The sequence below is a fragment of the Somniosus microcephalus genome, chromosome 2 (genome assembly GCF_052327205.1).
Source record: "Somniosus microcephalus isolate GS21.2 chromosome 2, FLI_Smic_1.0, whole genome shotgun sequence".
In the NCBI taxonomy this organism is placed as follows: Eukaryota; Metazoa; Chordata; class Chondrichthyes; order Squaliformes; family Somniosidae; genus Somniosus; species Somniosus microcephalus.
The window spans coordinates 27,356,744-27,372,197 of NC_140988.1; the positions used below are offsets into that span (position 1 = coordinate 27,356,744).

The following is a 15,454-nucleotide window of genomic DNA, read 5'->3' on the forward strand; positions in this document are numbered from 1 at the left end:
ATGGTGTCCAAACAGGTCAGTCAGGAAAACATTACATCAAAGAACAATGAGGTGGGGTCACAAGGGGTCAAATGTTGCAGATGCTGGGGTCTGTATGAAAAACAAAAAACAGACAAAAAAACAGGAGGAACGCGATGGACACCTACAGACACTGAAAGACGCCCTCGTAAGAACGGGATATGACGCTCGACTCGTCGATCGACAGTTCCGACGGGCCACAGGAAAAAATCGCATAGACCTCCTCAGAAGACAAACACGGGACACAACCAACAGAGTACCCTTCGTCGTCCAGTACTTCCCTGGAGTGGAGAAACTACGCCATGTTCTTCGCAGCCTTCAACATGTCATCGATGACGACGAACACCTCGCTAAGGCCATCCCCACGCCTCCACTACTCACCTTCAAACAGCTGCCTAACCTCAAACAGACCATCGTTCGCAGCAAATTACCCAGCTTTCAGGAGATCAGCGACTACGACACCACACAACCCTGCCACGGCAACCTCTGCAAGACATGCCAGATCATCAACACAGATACCATCATCATATGTGAGGACACCACCCACCAGCTACATGGTACATATGTGACTCGGCCAACGTTGTCTACCTCATACGTTGCAGGAAAGGATGCCCCGGACCATGGTACATCGGCGAGACCATGCAGACACTGCGACAACGGATGAACGGACACTGTGCAACAATCGCCAGGCAGGAGTGTTCCCTCCCAGTCGGGGAACACTTCAGCAGTCAAGAGCCTTCGGGTAAGCATTCTCCAAGGCGGCCTTTGAGACACATGATAACGCAAAATCGTAGAGCAGAAACTGATAGCCAAGTTCTGCACTCATGAGGACGGCCTCAACCGGGATCCTGGGTTCATGTCACACTACATGTAACCCCACCTGACGTAGGGTCATCCAGACTCGAGTCGTCGTTGGCTTGTTCTCTCTACACAGATGCGGCCGGACCTGCTGTGATTTCCAGCAAAAAAAATGTTTTTTTGTCTGTTTTTTGTTTTTCATACAGACCCCAGCATCTGCAACATTTGAGCCCTTGTGACCCCACCTCATTGTTCTTTGATGTAATGTTTTCCTGACTAACCTGTTTGGACACCATTCACACCTTTGATTGCTGTGATTATCTCTCTGCCGAGGTGTGATAAATGGCAGTTAGAAAGATTACCTGTAATCATCTGGCATCATTCTCTGACTATATAAGCTGTGTCTTTATGCATCTCCCCACTTCACCTGATGAAGGAGCAGTGCTCCGAAAGCTTGTGATTTCAAATAAAACTGTTGGACTATAACCTGGTGTTGTGTGACTTCTTACATTTGTCCACCCCAGTCCAACACCGGCATCTCCACACCATTTAGGACAGAGATGAGGAGGAATTTCTTCACCCAGAGAGTGGTGAACCTGTGGAATTATCTACCACAGAAGGCAGTAGAGGCCAATTCATTAAATATATTCAAGAAGGAGTTGGATATATTTCTTAAGGCTAAAGGGATCAAGGGATATGGGGAGAAATAAGGGACAGGGTACTGAATTTGGATGATCAGCCATGATCGTATTGAATGGCGGAGCAGGCTCGAGGGGCCGAATGGCCTACTCCTGCTCCTATCTTCTATGTTTCTATGTAGCACGCTTTTTTTTTTCTCTGCTAAGAACAATTTCTGAGCCTTTGAGTTTCACTCAAATCAAATTATTTTCTTTTGGTGTTTTATGGATCAACAGGCTGATCTGCAACATGTGATTTTACTAACTTTAATTTGCAGAGTAGCTGTTTGGTAATTTAATAATGCAGTTTTATGCAGGGCAACTGCAAATCCCCTTGGCATATTGTATTTATAAATGCTAATTTTGCAAATCTTTCCATCATTTTGATGGTTCCAACGTGGGATGATCTCCAAACTGAATTTTAATTTTAATCATGATTATGACCCAATTTCAACAACCTGGAATGCAGATGGGTGTGTCTTAGAATCATAGAAGGGAATCATAGAATGGTTACAGAATCATAGAAGGGAATCATAGAATGGTTACAGAATCATAGAAGGGAATCATAGAATGGTTACAGCACAGAAGAAAGCCGTTTGGCCCGCCTTCTTTAAGAAAATAGAAGCTTTACAAATTATAGTTAATTCATTCTGCGCACTTCATGAATTATAGAAGTATTGAGCCAAAATTTAGCACACCTTCCAGATTAGCAGGATCATGCCCAATGTGTCGGCTGCAGGCTAACCTCATTAAACTTCTTCCCGTTCCACTCATCTCATCTATCACTGCCCCCCTGGACTCTGCTGGCAGATCAAAAATCACTGCCGCTCTCTGCATTTCCCTACAGAATGTCCTTTGGGTTGCAAGCAAACAAGGCCCATGCTGTCCATAATTGTGGATGATTGTACTGGTATTCTGGCTTTGAATGAAACTTGGCTCATGGGTGGCGACGCTTTGCATCTTACCATAGCCTCCCCACCTGGCTATACTTCCATAACCTGCCCTGCACAAACTGCCACGGGGGTACATTTCATCCTTATCACCTTAGCCTTTCCCCTACACCTCTGGCATCTTCTCCTCCTTCAAGCTCCTCAACCTTTTCCGCTATTTTCACCACTCCTTTAAAAAGAAAGAATAATGCCTTTCATGACCTCAGGACGTCCCAAAGCACTTTATAGCCAATGAAGTACTTTTGAAGTATAGTCATTGCTGTAATATAAAGAAGGTGACAGTCAATTTGTGCACAGCAAAGTTACAAAAATAGGAATGTGATAATTACCAGATAATCTGTTCAATGATGTTGACAACTATTGGTCAGAACACCAGGGGGAACTGCCTTCTGGAAGTCCATATAAATAACACTAGCAGGGGGGGCCCGGCGTTGCCAGGGCAGTTTAGAGGGCCCCGCGGTTGACGGCCGGCTGCTGCCGCTCCCCCGCTCTGTGTCTCGGGCCACGCAGTTGACGGACGCCTGCTGCCGCTCCCCCGCTCTGTGTCTCGGGCCGAGCGGTTGTGAGGCCCGGCCCGAGTGACCCCAACTCACCTCCCGCTCCGGCGGGCTGACGCAGCTGCCCCGCTCGCTGTTGAGGAAAAGCAGGGGAAAAAATGGCGGTGAAGTTTCGAGAGGCTGCAGGATTAGGTCCCACCCGTGACGCACCGATTGGTCAACCATCAGGTCACTGAACTGTAGGATTGGTCAACCATCACGTCACTCAACGCTAATGAGCGGTAGGATTGGTCAACTGCTAATGAGTGGATTTTTGAACGTTTTTTGTATACTGTCCGAACAATTTTTGTCTGAGCAAAAGGTAAATATGCCTATGATGCTCCCCTGATCATCAGCTTTCTTTTGATATAACATATGTGTAGGTACGCTCTATAACTTTTGAGTGTATAGCGGACAGACCGACATACAGACAGACATACAGACAGACGGACAGACATACTGCTTTATATATATAGATATATAGACATTCTCCTGTCCACTACTTTAGTCACCTTTTCAAAAAAATCAATCAAGTTCAATCAGAAATAGTGCCATAGGAACTTTTACATCCACCTGAGAGGGTGGACGGGGCCTTGGTATAACATCTCATCCAAAAGACAGCATCTTCGACATCGTAGCACACCCTCAGCACTGCACGAGTGTCAGCCAAGATTTTGTGCTTAGGTCTCTGGAGTGCGGCTTGAACCCAGAACCTTCTGACTCAGGGGCAAGAGTACTACCACTCTTCTTCTTAGGCAGTCCCTGGGAACCGAGGATGACTTGCTTCCACATTAAAAATGAGTTCACAGGTGACTGATGAGTCCAATGCAGGACCTACAGTCTCTGTCACAGGTGGGGCAGATGGTGGTTGAAGGTGCGGGTGGGTGGGGTGCTTGGGTTGACGTGCGCTCCTTGCGCTGCCTGCGCTTGGCTTCCGCTTGCTCCCGGCAAAGAGACTCAAGGTGTTCGGCGCCTTCCCGGATGCTTCTCCTCCACTTTGTGCGGTCTTGGGCCAGGGATTCCCAGGTGTCGGTGGGGATGTTACACTTTTTCAAGAAGGCTTTGAGGGTGTCCTTGAAGCGTTTCCTCTGCCCACCTGGGGCTCTCTTGCCGTGCCGGAGCTCCGAATAGAGCGCTTGTTTTGGGAGTCTCGTATCGGTCATGCGGACAATGTGACCCGTCCATCGGAGCTGATTGAGCATGGTCAAAGCTTCGATGCTGGAGATGTTGGCCTGAGCAAGAACACTGACGTTGGTGCGCCTATCCTGCCAATGGATTTGCAGGATCTTGCGGAGGCAGCATTGGTGGTACCTCTCCAGTGCTTTGAGGTGCCTGCTGTACATGGTCCATTTCTCTGAGGCATACAGCAGGGCAGGTATCACTGCTGCCCTGTAGACCATGAGCTTAGTGTCGGGTTTGAGGTCCTGGTCTTCAAACACTCTCTTCCTCAGGCGACCGAAGGCTGCACTGGCACACTGAGCCACAGCTAATAGCTCATTGTCTACCATGGCTCCCCCAAGCTGGAATTTCTCCCCAAGGCATCTTCCTTCCTTTCCTCACTCTGCCTCTGCACTCAACAATTTCAATCTTCATTTAGCTTCCCTTGCACTATCTCCTCTGAACTCACTGCCGTCCTATCCTCCCTAGACCTCTCCCTCACGATAAAGCTCCTACTCCTATTCTTGGCCATCTTGCCATCTCTCATAGCCTCTTTACTCCTGCAGTCTTGATCACTGACAGGGCTATCTCCAATCATTTCCTTGTATCCATCACCACATACACCCCCACTACCTTCCAACCCCATTTCCTTCCATATCCACCCCAGAAAAAACATTCCCCAAGTCACTTCAAACTTCACTTTCAAGTTACCAGTTGCCTATTTTTTGGCCCTCCATTAGTCACAATCCCTCTGCATCAATGGATTTGCTTCACCACTCCGTCACCTTCTCCATTGACGCTGTTGTCAGCAGTAAAACTTTCCCTGTATCCCATTTCAGTATTCTCTGTGGCTATGGTCCCCATCTTCACTTCCTCAAGTCAAAGGGGTGCAGACTTGAGCATATCTGGTGCACAACAGGCTTAGCCATTCATCACCAGATCTGGCTGGACCACATCATTCTCTACTGGGTCTCACTCTCCTCTGCCAAAACTACCCAGGATCATCCAGCAGAGCAAAGATTATCCCCCCAGCTTCTTTTCTCCATTATCAACGATCTCCTTAAGCCCCTCTCCCCTGCCCTTCCACCCTTACCTGTAAAAACATATGCGAGAAGCTCATGGACTTCTTTGTCATCAATATAGAGACCATCCATTCAGCTACCTTTTCTGCTTCCTCGCTTCCATTTTTGCACCAAGCCAAATGTCACCCCAGCCCCCTATGCAATTCTGAAGTCTCATCTCTTTCTATCTCCCTTTATACCCTCTTCAAGCTCCTCTGGTCCATGAGATCCACTTCCTGTTCCTTTGACTTCCTTTCCACTAAATCACTAACCACTCAACTTCGCTTCCTGGCTGCTTGCTGTAAATAGTTCCATCTCATTAGGCACTGTCATCGTCTCTTTCAAAAATTCCATCAAAACCACCCCATCAATAAAAACATCTTGACCGCTCTGCCCTTGCAAACTACCACTCTTCATCTCCAATCTCCCTTTCCTCTCAAGTCCTTGAACGTGTTGTTGCCTCCCAGATCCATGCCCATTGCTCCCGCAACTCCAGTTTGAATCCCTCAAATCGGGTTTCTATCCCTTCCAGATTCAGCTGTGGCTCAGTGGGTAGCACACTCTCCTCTGAGTCCGAAGGTTGTGGGTTCAAGTTCCTTCTAAGAAACTTGAGCACAAAAATCTAGGCTGACACTCCAGTGCAGTACTGATGGAGTGCTGCACTGTCGGAGGTGCTGTCTTTTGGATGAGATAATTAAACCGAGGCCCTGTCTGCTCTTTCAGGTGGACAGAAAAAGTTCCATGGCATTATTTTGAAGAGTAGCAGGGGAGATATCCCTGGTGTCCTGGCCAATATTTATCCCTCAATCAGCATCACTAAAACAGATTATCTGGTTGTTATCACATTGCATTTGTAAGAGTTTGCTATGCGCAAATTGGCTGCCGCATTTCCTACATTACAACAGTGACTCCACTTCAAAAAGTACTTCATTGGCTGTAAAGCGCTTTGTGATGTCCGGTGGTCAGGAAAGGCGCTATATAAATGCAAGTCTTTCTTTACTTTTTCCCAGAGCACCAAAATAGCCCTAATCAAAGTCAAGAGCGACATTCTTTGTGACTGTGACGGTTCTACATTACCTCTACTCGACAGCCTCAACCGTTCTGCAGCCTCTGATACAGTCAACACAACCGCTAGCTTCATAGTTACTTGACAAAGAAGGTTCACTCGGTTAATCCCGGGGATGAGGGGATGGACATATGAGGAGAGGTTGAGTAGATTGGGACTCTACTCATTGGAGTTCAGAAGAATGAGAGGCGATCTTATTGAAACATATAAGATTGTGAAGGGGTTGGATCGGGTGGATGCGGGGAGGATGTTCCCGACGATGAGTGAAACTAGAACTAGGTGGCATAGTCTTAGAATAAGGGGCTGCTCTTTCAAAACTGAGATGAGGAGGAACTACTTCACTCAGAGGGTGGTAGGTCCATGGAATATGCTGCCCCAAAAAGCTGTAGAAGCTACATCATTACATAAATTTAAAACAGAAATAGACAGTTTCCTAGAAGTAAAGGGAATTAAGGGTTACGGGGAGCGGGCAGGAATTTGGACATGAGTCTAGGTTCGGATCGGTCATGGCCCTGTGGGTAGCGGAGCGGGCCCAGGAGCCGTGTAGCCTGATCCTGCTCCTATTTCGTGTGTCTAATTCTGTTAGATTCAGGAGATGGTTCTGTGATAGTAGATTGGCGGTTAGGATCAGATCAGCCATGATCTTATTGAATGGCGGAGCAGGCTCGAGGGGCCGATTGGCCTACTCCTGCTCCTATTTCTTATGTTCTTATGTTCTTATGTACTGGTACCGGCTTTTTATTTGTAGATTATTATAAAAAATGAATTCAAATTCTCAAGCTGAAACTCGTGACTCGTGTTATTTGGATTATTAATCCAAGGCTCTGGATTACTAGTCCCGTAACATAACCACAATGCTACCGTACCCACTAAAACTCAAAACTCAGGCTTAGAGTTCTGCTCTTTTCACAAATCGTTAGCCATCCACAGATTGTGTTAATGCTGGGCACTTATGTACATAGCAGGTGTGAAATGGAGCAGCTGCAACTAATTATTTAAGAATTCAATTTGCACCGTCTGTTCAATGCATTGAATCATCACATATCATTCTGCAACTGACAGGTATACTCTGCACAGAGCACGCGTCTGTTTTTCATGCAGTTTCACGCAACAAAGATTGACCTGGTCATGATCTACGGCGTAACCATATCAGTCTTAAAATTTAAGCTTGCAGTTGGCTGGAAAAGCAGGCTTCAAAACTGGCTCCACCTGCCTGTTAATGTGGACATTGAAATGATCATGTCACTGCTTGGAGAAGAGCAGGAAGTTCTTAGTGTCCTGACCAACATTCCTTCCTCAGCTAGAACCACCAAGAAAAGGTCAAATTGGCCACTCATCCACAATACTTGCTGTTTGTGGGATTTTGCTGCATGCTACAGTAATGGCTGCTGCATTGCTTACAGAACAAAGGTGACTTAATTCATTGTATGTGACATGCTTTGGAGCATCCTGAGAGATGTAATAAAAATATTTGAATTTATATAGCGCCTTTCATGACCACCGGACGTCCCAAAGTGCTTTGCAGCCAATGAAGTATTTTTTGGAGTGTAATCACTGTTGTAATGTAGGAAATGCAGCAGCCAATTTGCCCACAGCAAGATCCCACAAACAGTAATGGGATTCTTCTTCTTATCGTGTCCACGGACAGTCTATACATAGCCCAGCCAGACTGGACACATTTTTGCGCCTTGTTGTTAGATTCGGCAAGATCTGCACCAGTGCAGGGTTCCTCTAACGATGGGCATTGCAGGAGATGTTGCATAGTCTGTGCCTCAGTTCCACATTCACAAGTTGTCGGGCTGGTTGAATATCCCCATTTGCTTAGTGACACCTTTGAGCAACCTACACCGGTCCTAAGTCTGTTAAGGCATTTCCAGATTGCCCAGTTGCAATTAGCTCCTGGGGGAAGGCTTTCATCAGGTAAAATTTCCATCGCTGGGGGTTGTTCAATGACCAGATATTCTGTTTTAGTAATGTTGATTGAGGAATAAATATTGGTCAAGACACCAGGGATAACTCACCTGCTCTTCTTCGAAATAATGCTGCAGGATCTTTTATATCTACATGAGAGAGTAGACAGGGCCTCGGTTTAACACCTCAGCCTGAAAGATGGCACCTCTGACAGAGCAGCACTCCCTCAGCGCTAGCACTGGAGTGTCAGCCTAGATTTTTGTGCTCAAGTCACTGGAGCCCACAACCTTCATGACTCAGAAGCGAGGGTGCTACTAACTGAGCCACGCCTGAGCACTAGCAGTAAGGCGCTGTATAACTGCAAGTTCTTCCTTTTGCTATCGTATGTAAGTGGGCTCAGGATGATCATTTTGGGTTTACTGCTGTCTGAAAGTATTTCAGATAAGTGGTTCACAGAACTGTATTTCACAGCTTGTTTTTTCTTCGATTAGAGCAACAGCAACAATTGAGATTCTCCTGGAGCAGTTTCATTTTAAAACACAAAATTGAGTATTTAGTAACAGTCAAAGGAATTGAGATTGTCACACCAAACCAAGTAATAGGGGGAGCACAGAAGTGGAAACGTATCTTACTGTGTAGTGTTTTGTTCGTCTGTAAAACTCATCCATGGGTTGGATTTCCTGGAAGCAGTTATCACTGATGAATTACTGGAAACAGTTATCAGTAAGTGCCTACTGTGTGAATCCTGCTGGCTCGACCTTTGTTCCTTCCATTTCCTCTTCCTTTTTCTATCTTTCTCCTTTGCTATTGCTGTACCTTTTCATTCTATTACATGCTTACTCTTCTTTGCCTAACTTTATACTGTAATACAATTTGCAGCAGGACCATGATTATTTTGGACATTTTTGCTGGGCTATTGAGGAGCACCACACCTCAGCAGTCCAAACAGCAGAATCTTTACTTTAGTATCCCAGCAGTAAGCTCTGCAGTAATTCTGGTTGAGGCATCGTATTCACATTCTGCTGCTCTGTGTTCATGCGTCTTAGTCAGGCTATGAGCCATGGCTGCAGAGGGGAGCCGTGTTCGCCCAGTAGATATCTGTTTAGGTGGAGGTTTGGGGGAACCATCACCTACCACCAGTGCTGTTATGTCCTTTAAAAAAAAACACAAAAAATGATAATGACCTTTAGTCACCATTCGATACAATCAACACTAGGTGGTAGCATTAAGACAATAATGGGTGTGACGACAGGTGCATGCACCAAACAATTATATTCTTTAAGGCTTTTAGTGGCACAACAACATGTAAGGATATAATTGAATGAACAATTGCAGGTGAAGGCGGGGGGTGTAAAAAGCAGTACGCTATTTCCCCGGCATTGATGGTAAGCCATTTAAGTACTTTAACAGTGAGAGCGAGGTGCAGGCATGCTGAGTCCACTACATCCTTAGAAGGGGTGAATGATACCTCTCAGCTTGCCTGACCTGGTAAGGTCACTAAACTTCTTCATACACTGCAATGGCTGCATTGGCACTAACTGTCCTGGCTACCACCCTCCACTCGGGATGCTTCCCACTGTTGTTCTCAAACAGAGCCTCCTTCTTTGCCAAACCTCCTGGAGTAGCACTTCCACATTGGAATGAGCAAACTGCAGAGCAGTGCCCCGCAGCAGACATTTCCCGTGTCTTTGTAGGTGGATATTTCTTCGGTGCCACCAAAAGTATTGGAAGGATGCCAGGCCCTTTAAGCATTTAGATAATGCAGCAGCATGCTATTGTTGCCTGCTCCCAAATGGATGAGCTCCCATAATGAGAGGCATTTGCAATGCCAAGAGCTAGCCCACCTTATTAAAACGAGGCAGGCCTCAGAAGCTAGGGCAGGGTCAGCGTTCCTGACACCAGACCAGCAGAAGCCCTGCCCCACCATACTTCCAGTGGCTTAGCCTTGGAGGCTGGCAAAAAATAAATGGGATACTCTAACTATGTAATAGGTGCCTTCCGACAGCTGACAGATTTGAATGAACTCAGGTGGACCCAAATAGACCTATGTCGGAGACAGGTGCCACATATAGTTGGCGAGTCCATTTTCACAGATAAAAGGGGATAACCGCAACGGCCCAGAAATTCGGGTCCCAACGCGTGAGTAAGCACGGTGTACTCACGCGTGGACCCGATGGAAGTGCCGGTTTCTTGCATGCACTACGCATGCGCGGGAAACCGGCATTTCCGATCCTCTGAACGAAGGGGTTCAGAGGTCGAACGCGTGCGCGCGGGAGTCTGCGCGTGCGCGTTGAACTTCCTTTTTTTTTACAGGTTTTTCCGTGCGTGAAGGCCTCTACATTTTACACATTTAAAAACCAGGCGTAAGGACTCATTTTAAAAGGTAAATGGTCAATTAATTAAAATTAGAATTTTTTTCCACAGGTTTATTATTTTTAAATACTTTAAAGTAAGTTAAGTGTATTTTTAGCCCCGTTTTTTTATAAAATTATTTTTTTCAAAAATTTAAATTATTGTTTAAAATAGTTACTTAATGTTATTTATAGTTTATTTAAAAAGTGTGATTTTTAAAAAATATTTATTTGAAGGGTAAGTACTGTTTTGGGGGCCGGAGTTTTCATTAGTTTGACAGTTCTTTCTGTCAATCTCATGAATGGACTTTTCCCTCCTCCGATTGGTTGCCCATGGCTCACGTGATCCCAGCGGATGCATCGAACTAACTACGCCGCTGGATCACGCAAGCACAGCGCGCCGGGAGCTGGACCGGGCCACAGACAGGAAATCCACGCAGGCCCAGGCCTCAACTGCCGGCGCGCTAGGTAAGTGTAGGTCGGGGGCTTGCACCCGCGGGAAGCCCCCGACACGAATTTCTGGGCCAATATACATATTGAATAGGAGTAAAACATTTTGAAGCAACCCCTAAATCCATTTGATGTTTCACTGTTGATTTTCGAGCTACCAACAGCCGTAACTCAGCTGGTTTAGTATCTCCAGGGAGTGCAAGTCACAATGTGTTTATTCTCTCTGCAGCAGATGTTCACTAAAAAACAAAATCTGATGTATTTCAGTGTTCAAAAATAGCACTCAGTGGAAAGATTGTATTGTCCTACAACATATTTGAACTGACAAATATGTATGGTGAATTACATGTGTAACTAAAAGCTTTTGACAGGCATTACCTGTGGGGTTTTAAAGTGGTTTTGTGCCCTGCAATGTCAAGTATATTTAATATACCTTTTGTTAATTTACAAATTAAGCATGACTAAGAAAATAGAGCTGCATAATTTTATGTTATTAGTCTGGATAATGTGATTTAGTTTTAGATGTCCCGTAAAACTTGGAACAGATCATATACACTTCCCCCTCCCCGCCTCCCTCCCGAATAGGCCAAAGATGGGGGTTATATGCTACAAACAGATACTAGAATGAAGACCATTTGCAAGAAGCTCAGGAAAGGAATGCTGTCTGGAACTGACACAATAGCGTATATTTTCTCATTGCCAGCAGCGGCACAGTGCGGGGGGTGTGGGGGGCATCGGAGTGGGGTGGGGAACAATTTGTCGGAGAACCTGATCACCAGGCCTCTGGCCATAGAGTGTCAGAAGGGTCCTTCCGGGCTTGGGGGGTGGTGGCGGTAGTGAGTGCAGGGAGAGGCGGGCGGAGGAGGTGTAACACAGGCAGATGAAGCTCTTATAATGGAATCTAAATCAGCACAAGCGGAATTCCCCATGATTCTTTCTGGGGGTGTGCTGGGCATTACTGCAGTAGTGGATCCGGTAAAAAAGGAGGTGTTGCAAGGAGAACTGACTGCTCTGCACTGACAGGATAATTTAAAGGTGACTGGTGATTTGGAAATCCTGTAAATTGAATCAGAAATTTAAGTGAAGATTTTTGTTTCAGATCACTTTGGCAGCTCCTTTTATGCAAGGCTATTTTTGTAAGTTTTGAGCCCAGAGATGTTGTTGCAATTGTAATTTAAAATATGAGCATGCTTATGGAAATTATTTGAACAGAAGTTAAGGGCAGTTTTTCAAAGTAAGCTGCAAGGGGATATTAATAAGATGGGGGAATGGGCTAAAAGTGCAGTTTGGGTGTCGGCATTTTTTGCACCAAAGCCCATTTTGAATTAATATAAAGGAAGCCCTGGGTATTTTTAAAAATTTGTTCCTGGGATGTGGACATCGCTAGCATGGCCAGCATTTATTGCCCATCCCTAATTGCCCTCGAGAAGGTGGTGGTGAGCCGCCGCCTTGTACTGCTGCAGTCCGTGTGGTGAAGGTACTCCCACAGTGCTATTAGGGAGGGAGTTCCAGGATTTTGACTCAGCGACGATGAAGGAACGGCGATATATTTCCATGTCAGGATGTTGTGTAACTTGGAGGGGAACTTGGAGGTGGTGGTGTTCCCATGCTGCCCTTGTCCTTCTAGGTGGAAGAGGTCGCGGGTTTGGGAGGTGCTGCCGAAGAAGCCTTGGCGAGTTGCTGCAGTGCATCTTGTAGATGGTACACACTGCAGCCACGGTATGCTGATGGTGGAGGGAGTGAATGTTTAAGGTGGTGGATGGGGTGCCTAGATGTTGTCCTGGATGGTCGAGCTTCTTGAGTGTTGTTGGAACTGCACTCATCCAGGCAAGTGGAGAGTATTCCATCACACTTCTGACATGTGCCTTTATAGATGGTGGAAAGGCTTTGGGGAGTCAGGAGGTGAGACACTCGTCACAGAATACCTAACCTCTGATCTGCTCTTGTAGCCACAGTGTTTATGTGTCTGATCCAGTTAAGTTTCAGGTCAGTGGTGACCCCCCAGGATGTTAATGGTGGGGGATTTGGCGATGGTAATGCCATTGAATGTCAAGGGCCCGTGGTTAGACTCTCGCTTGTTGGAGATAGTCACTGCCTGGCACTTCTGTGGCGTGAATGTTAATTTTAATTATATGTGTGCTTTTGGAATAACCTTTGGGGAACAATTTTTAGTTATTCATTACTGTTGGCTTGTTTTTAAACATACCGTGAAAATAGAAGTGAAGCAGTTATAGAACCTAAGCAGAACAGGAATAGATTGGAAAAAGAGAGCCTATTAAAAAGAACTGCTCCAATATCAACTTTCATGGGAGAAATGCCAATGGTACCTAAAACACAATTGTGATTTTCTAAAAGGTTTTCCAATCTAGCACAATATTTAAAGCTTGATATTACTTTCATCATAGAGCTAGGAATGGCACAGATGTAATTAAGCAATATAATTGAGAAACTTTGCTTCCATTAGTAACTAATAGCCTCTGTTTCTACATTTCTGTTTTAGGGATATCAAGCCTGACAATATTCTTCTTGATGAACATGGTAAGTTGTTAAATCTTGTTTTTCTTGACTTGAACCCTGGGTGATGAAGACAGACATTTACCCCCATTGTCTTTCAAATTATGCTGTGGGATAACAACAGATTAACAGTTCCACTAAAATATCAGTAAAAGGAATTTCAGATGATTACACTATTATTGCAAAGTGTAACTTCAAGATTGTTTTATTTAATTTCAAATTCTTTGACATCAAGAATATCCATATCAATCCTTATATTTTAATGATGTATCCTCTTCCTCTCCCACTGTAGTATTGTCATATTATACTGTTACAAGTTTAGGGTCTGTCTTAGCTATTCTCTTGGATACAGCACTGCTTCCCGTAATTGGTTTAAACATCTTATATTTAGGGGTGTTCCTGTACTGCCTATTATCAAACTGTACAATAGTGTAACCCAGGGGTGTAACAAATAGTACCCCTTGTGATCTGTACTGAATATTTGTGCCTTTTGTACATGCGCTTCTTTAATGTCATGGTAGGATGAGACCATTATGCATCATTAAGTTATCTTATTTCACAGTGACTGAACAAACGGAACAACATTTATGATGAGATTCACTTCATGCAATCAATACAACTTGTCTTGTGTAATAATACAAACAATGAACATGCCATGCTTGCTCACGTCAGTGGCTTGTTCTGCGTGACTTTAGTAACTTCTAATTACTCTGCTGCATTCTAACCTTCTTGCAGACTTTGCTGGATCTGACTGCTTGTCCGTGTCTCTCTCTGCTTTTATTTTTATCCTCCTCTGTTCACAACCTGAGGAGTACAGTGACTCGCCAACACAGTGGAAGTGAGGTGTTTAGCAATTGACAGGCGAATAAATTGCCGATTATTTACAGTGTATGAGAAAACAACATCAAAGCTTATCTCATTATCATTTTAACTATCTATAATTTCAATGCTTTTATTAAAAACTTGCATGGATACACTTTGCTTTTAAGACTCAACATTTAAAAGTAATCTTTTTCCAAACCCTTTCTGTGGAAAAATAGTCAAAAAATCTTGAAGTGTAACATATAAATTGCATTGTACAATTGAGCTATTAGGGAAAGGCATGATCATTTCAACATGCTTTCATATACTTTAGAAAACTATGGCATGGCACCTTGACTACATGACTTTCAAAGTATTTTTAATGGCAAAACCGCCACGGAGCCAAAATGGTGTAAATCACAGTTTTTATTTGTCAGAATTGCCACACCTCCATTTGTAGAATAGTGTTTGCAATTAGCACATTCTTGGCTTAATACTTGTGGCTGAGCACTGATCTACAGCTCCACCACTCAAATGCATAAATGGAATAAGGCGGTCTGGCAATCAGGTATGTATCTGAACAAATTCCATCCAATGTTTATATTTGAATTGAGTGGCTTGGCTCCTTCCTCAAACAAGTTGCCTGGTGGCCAGCCAACAGACCATCACAAAATTGTATCTAGTTAATCTTAGATACAATTTCTGTAAGTGAAGGTGGTTTTTAACTCCTTACGTACTACGACAGAATTAAAGAAGACAATGCCAAGTTAAACATTAGACAGAAATGTTTTGAGTTTTGTTACCATATTTGTACTATTTTGGAAAATTATTTAGCATCTTAAAATAAAATAGAAAAAAATTATGAGGGAACATAACCAAAAAAGGTGTAAAGGATAGATTAAGGTAGTATGAAATACTTGGATGTTAGTTGTGGAAGATGGGAGACAGAGAAGACATCTGTTCAGTCCACTAATACCCGCAGCCAAAGCCCAGGGAATGCTGGCAGACAGTGCTGGCAAGGCATCCTAGTAATTCATGGGTCATCTCACAAGGGGAATTACTGTAATACTGGGGTTTGTGCCAGTGTTGTAGTATGTGAGCTGAAAACTTTATTAAAAAATGGCTCGCAGAGGAAGTCTGAAGCTGCTGGCAATGTAGGAAAT

The 15,454-nt window shown here is 44.5% G+C and overlaps 1 protein-coding gene across 1 annotated transcript in view; it reads left to right on the top strand.

Annotated features, from left to right (window-relative positions):
- Positions 1 to 15,454, top strand: part of LOC147122622 (serine/threonine-protein kinase 32B-like) — a 559,191-nt gene that overhangs the window by 412,298 nt on the left and 131,439 nt on the right. The window contains exon 5 of the mRNA XM_086007879.1: positions 13,477 to 13,514. Within this exon, the coding sequence (XP_085864005.1) occupies positions 13,477 to 13,514 (38 nt within the window). The remainder of the gene's footprint in view (positions 1 to 13,476; positions 13,515 to 15,454) is intronic.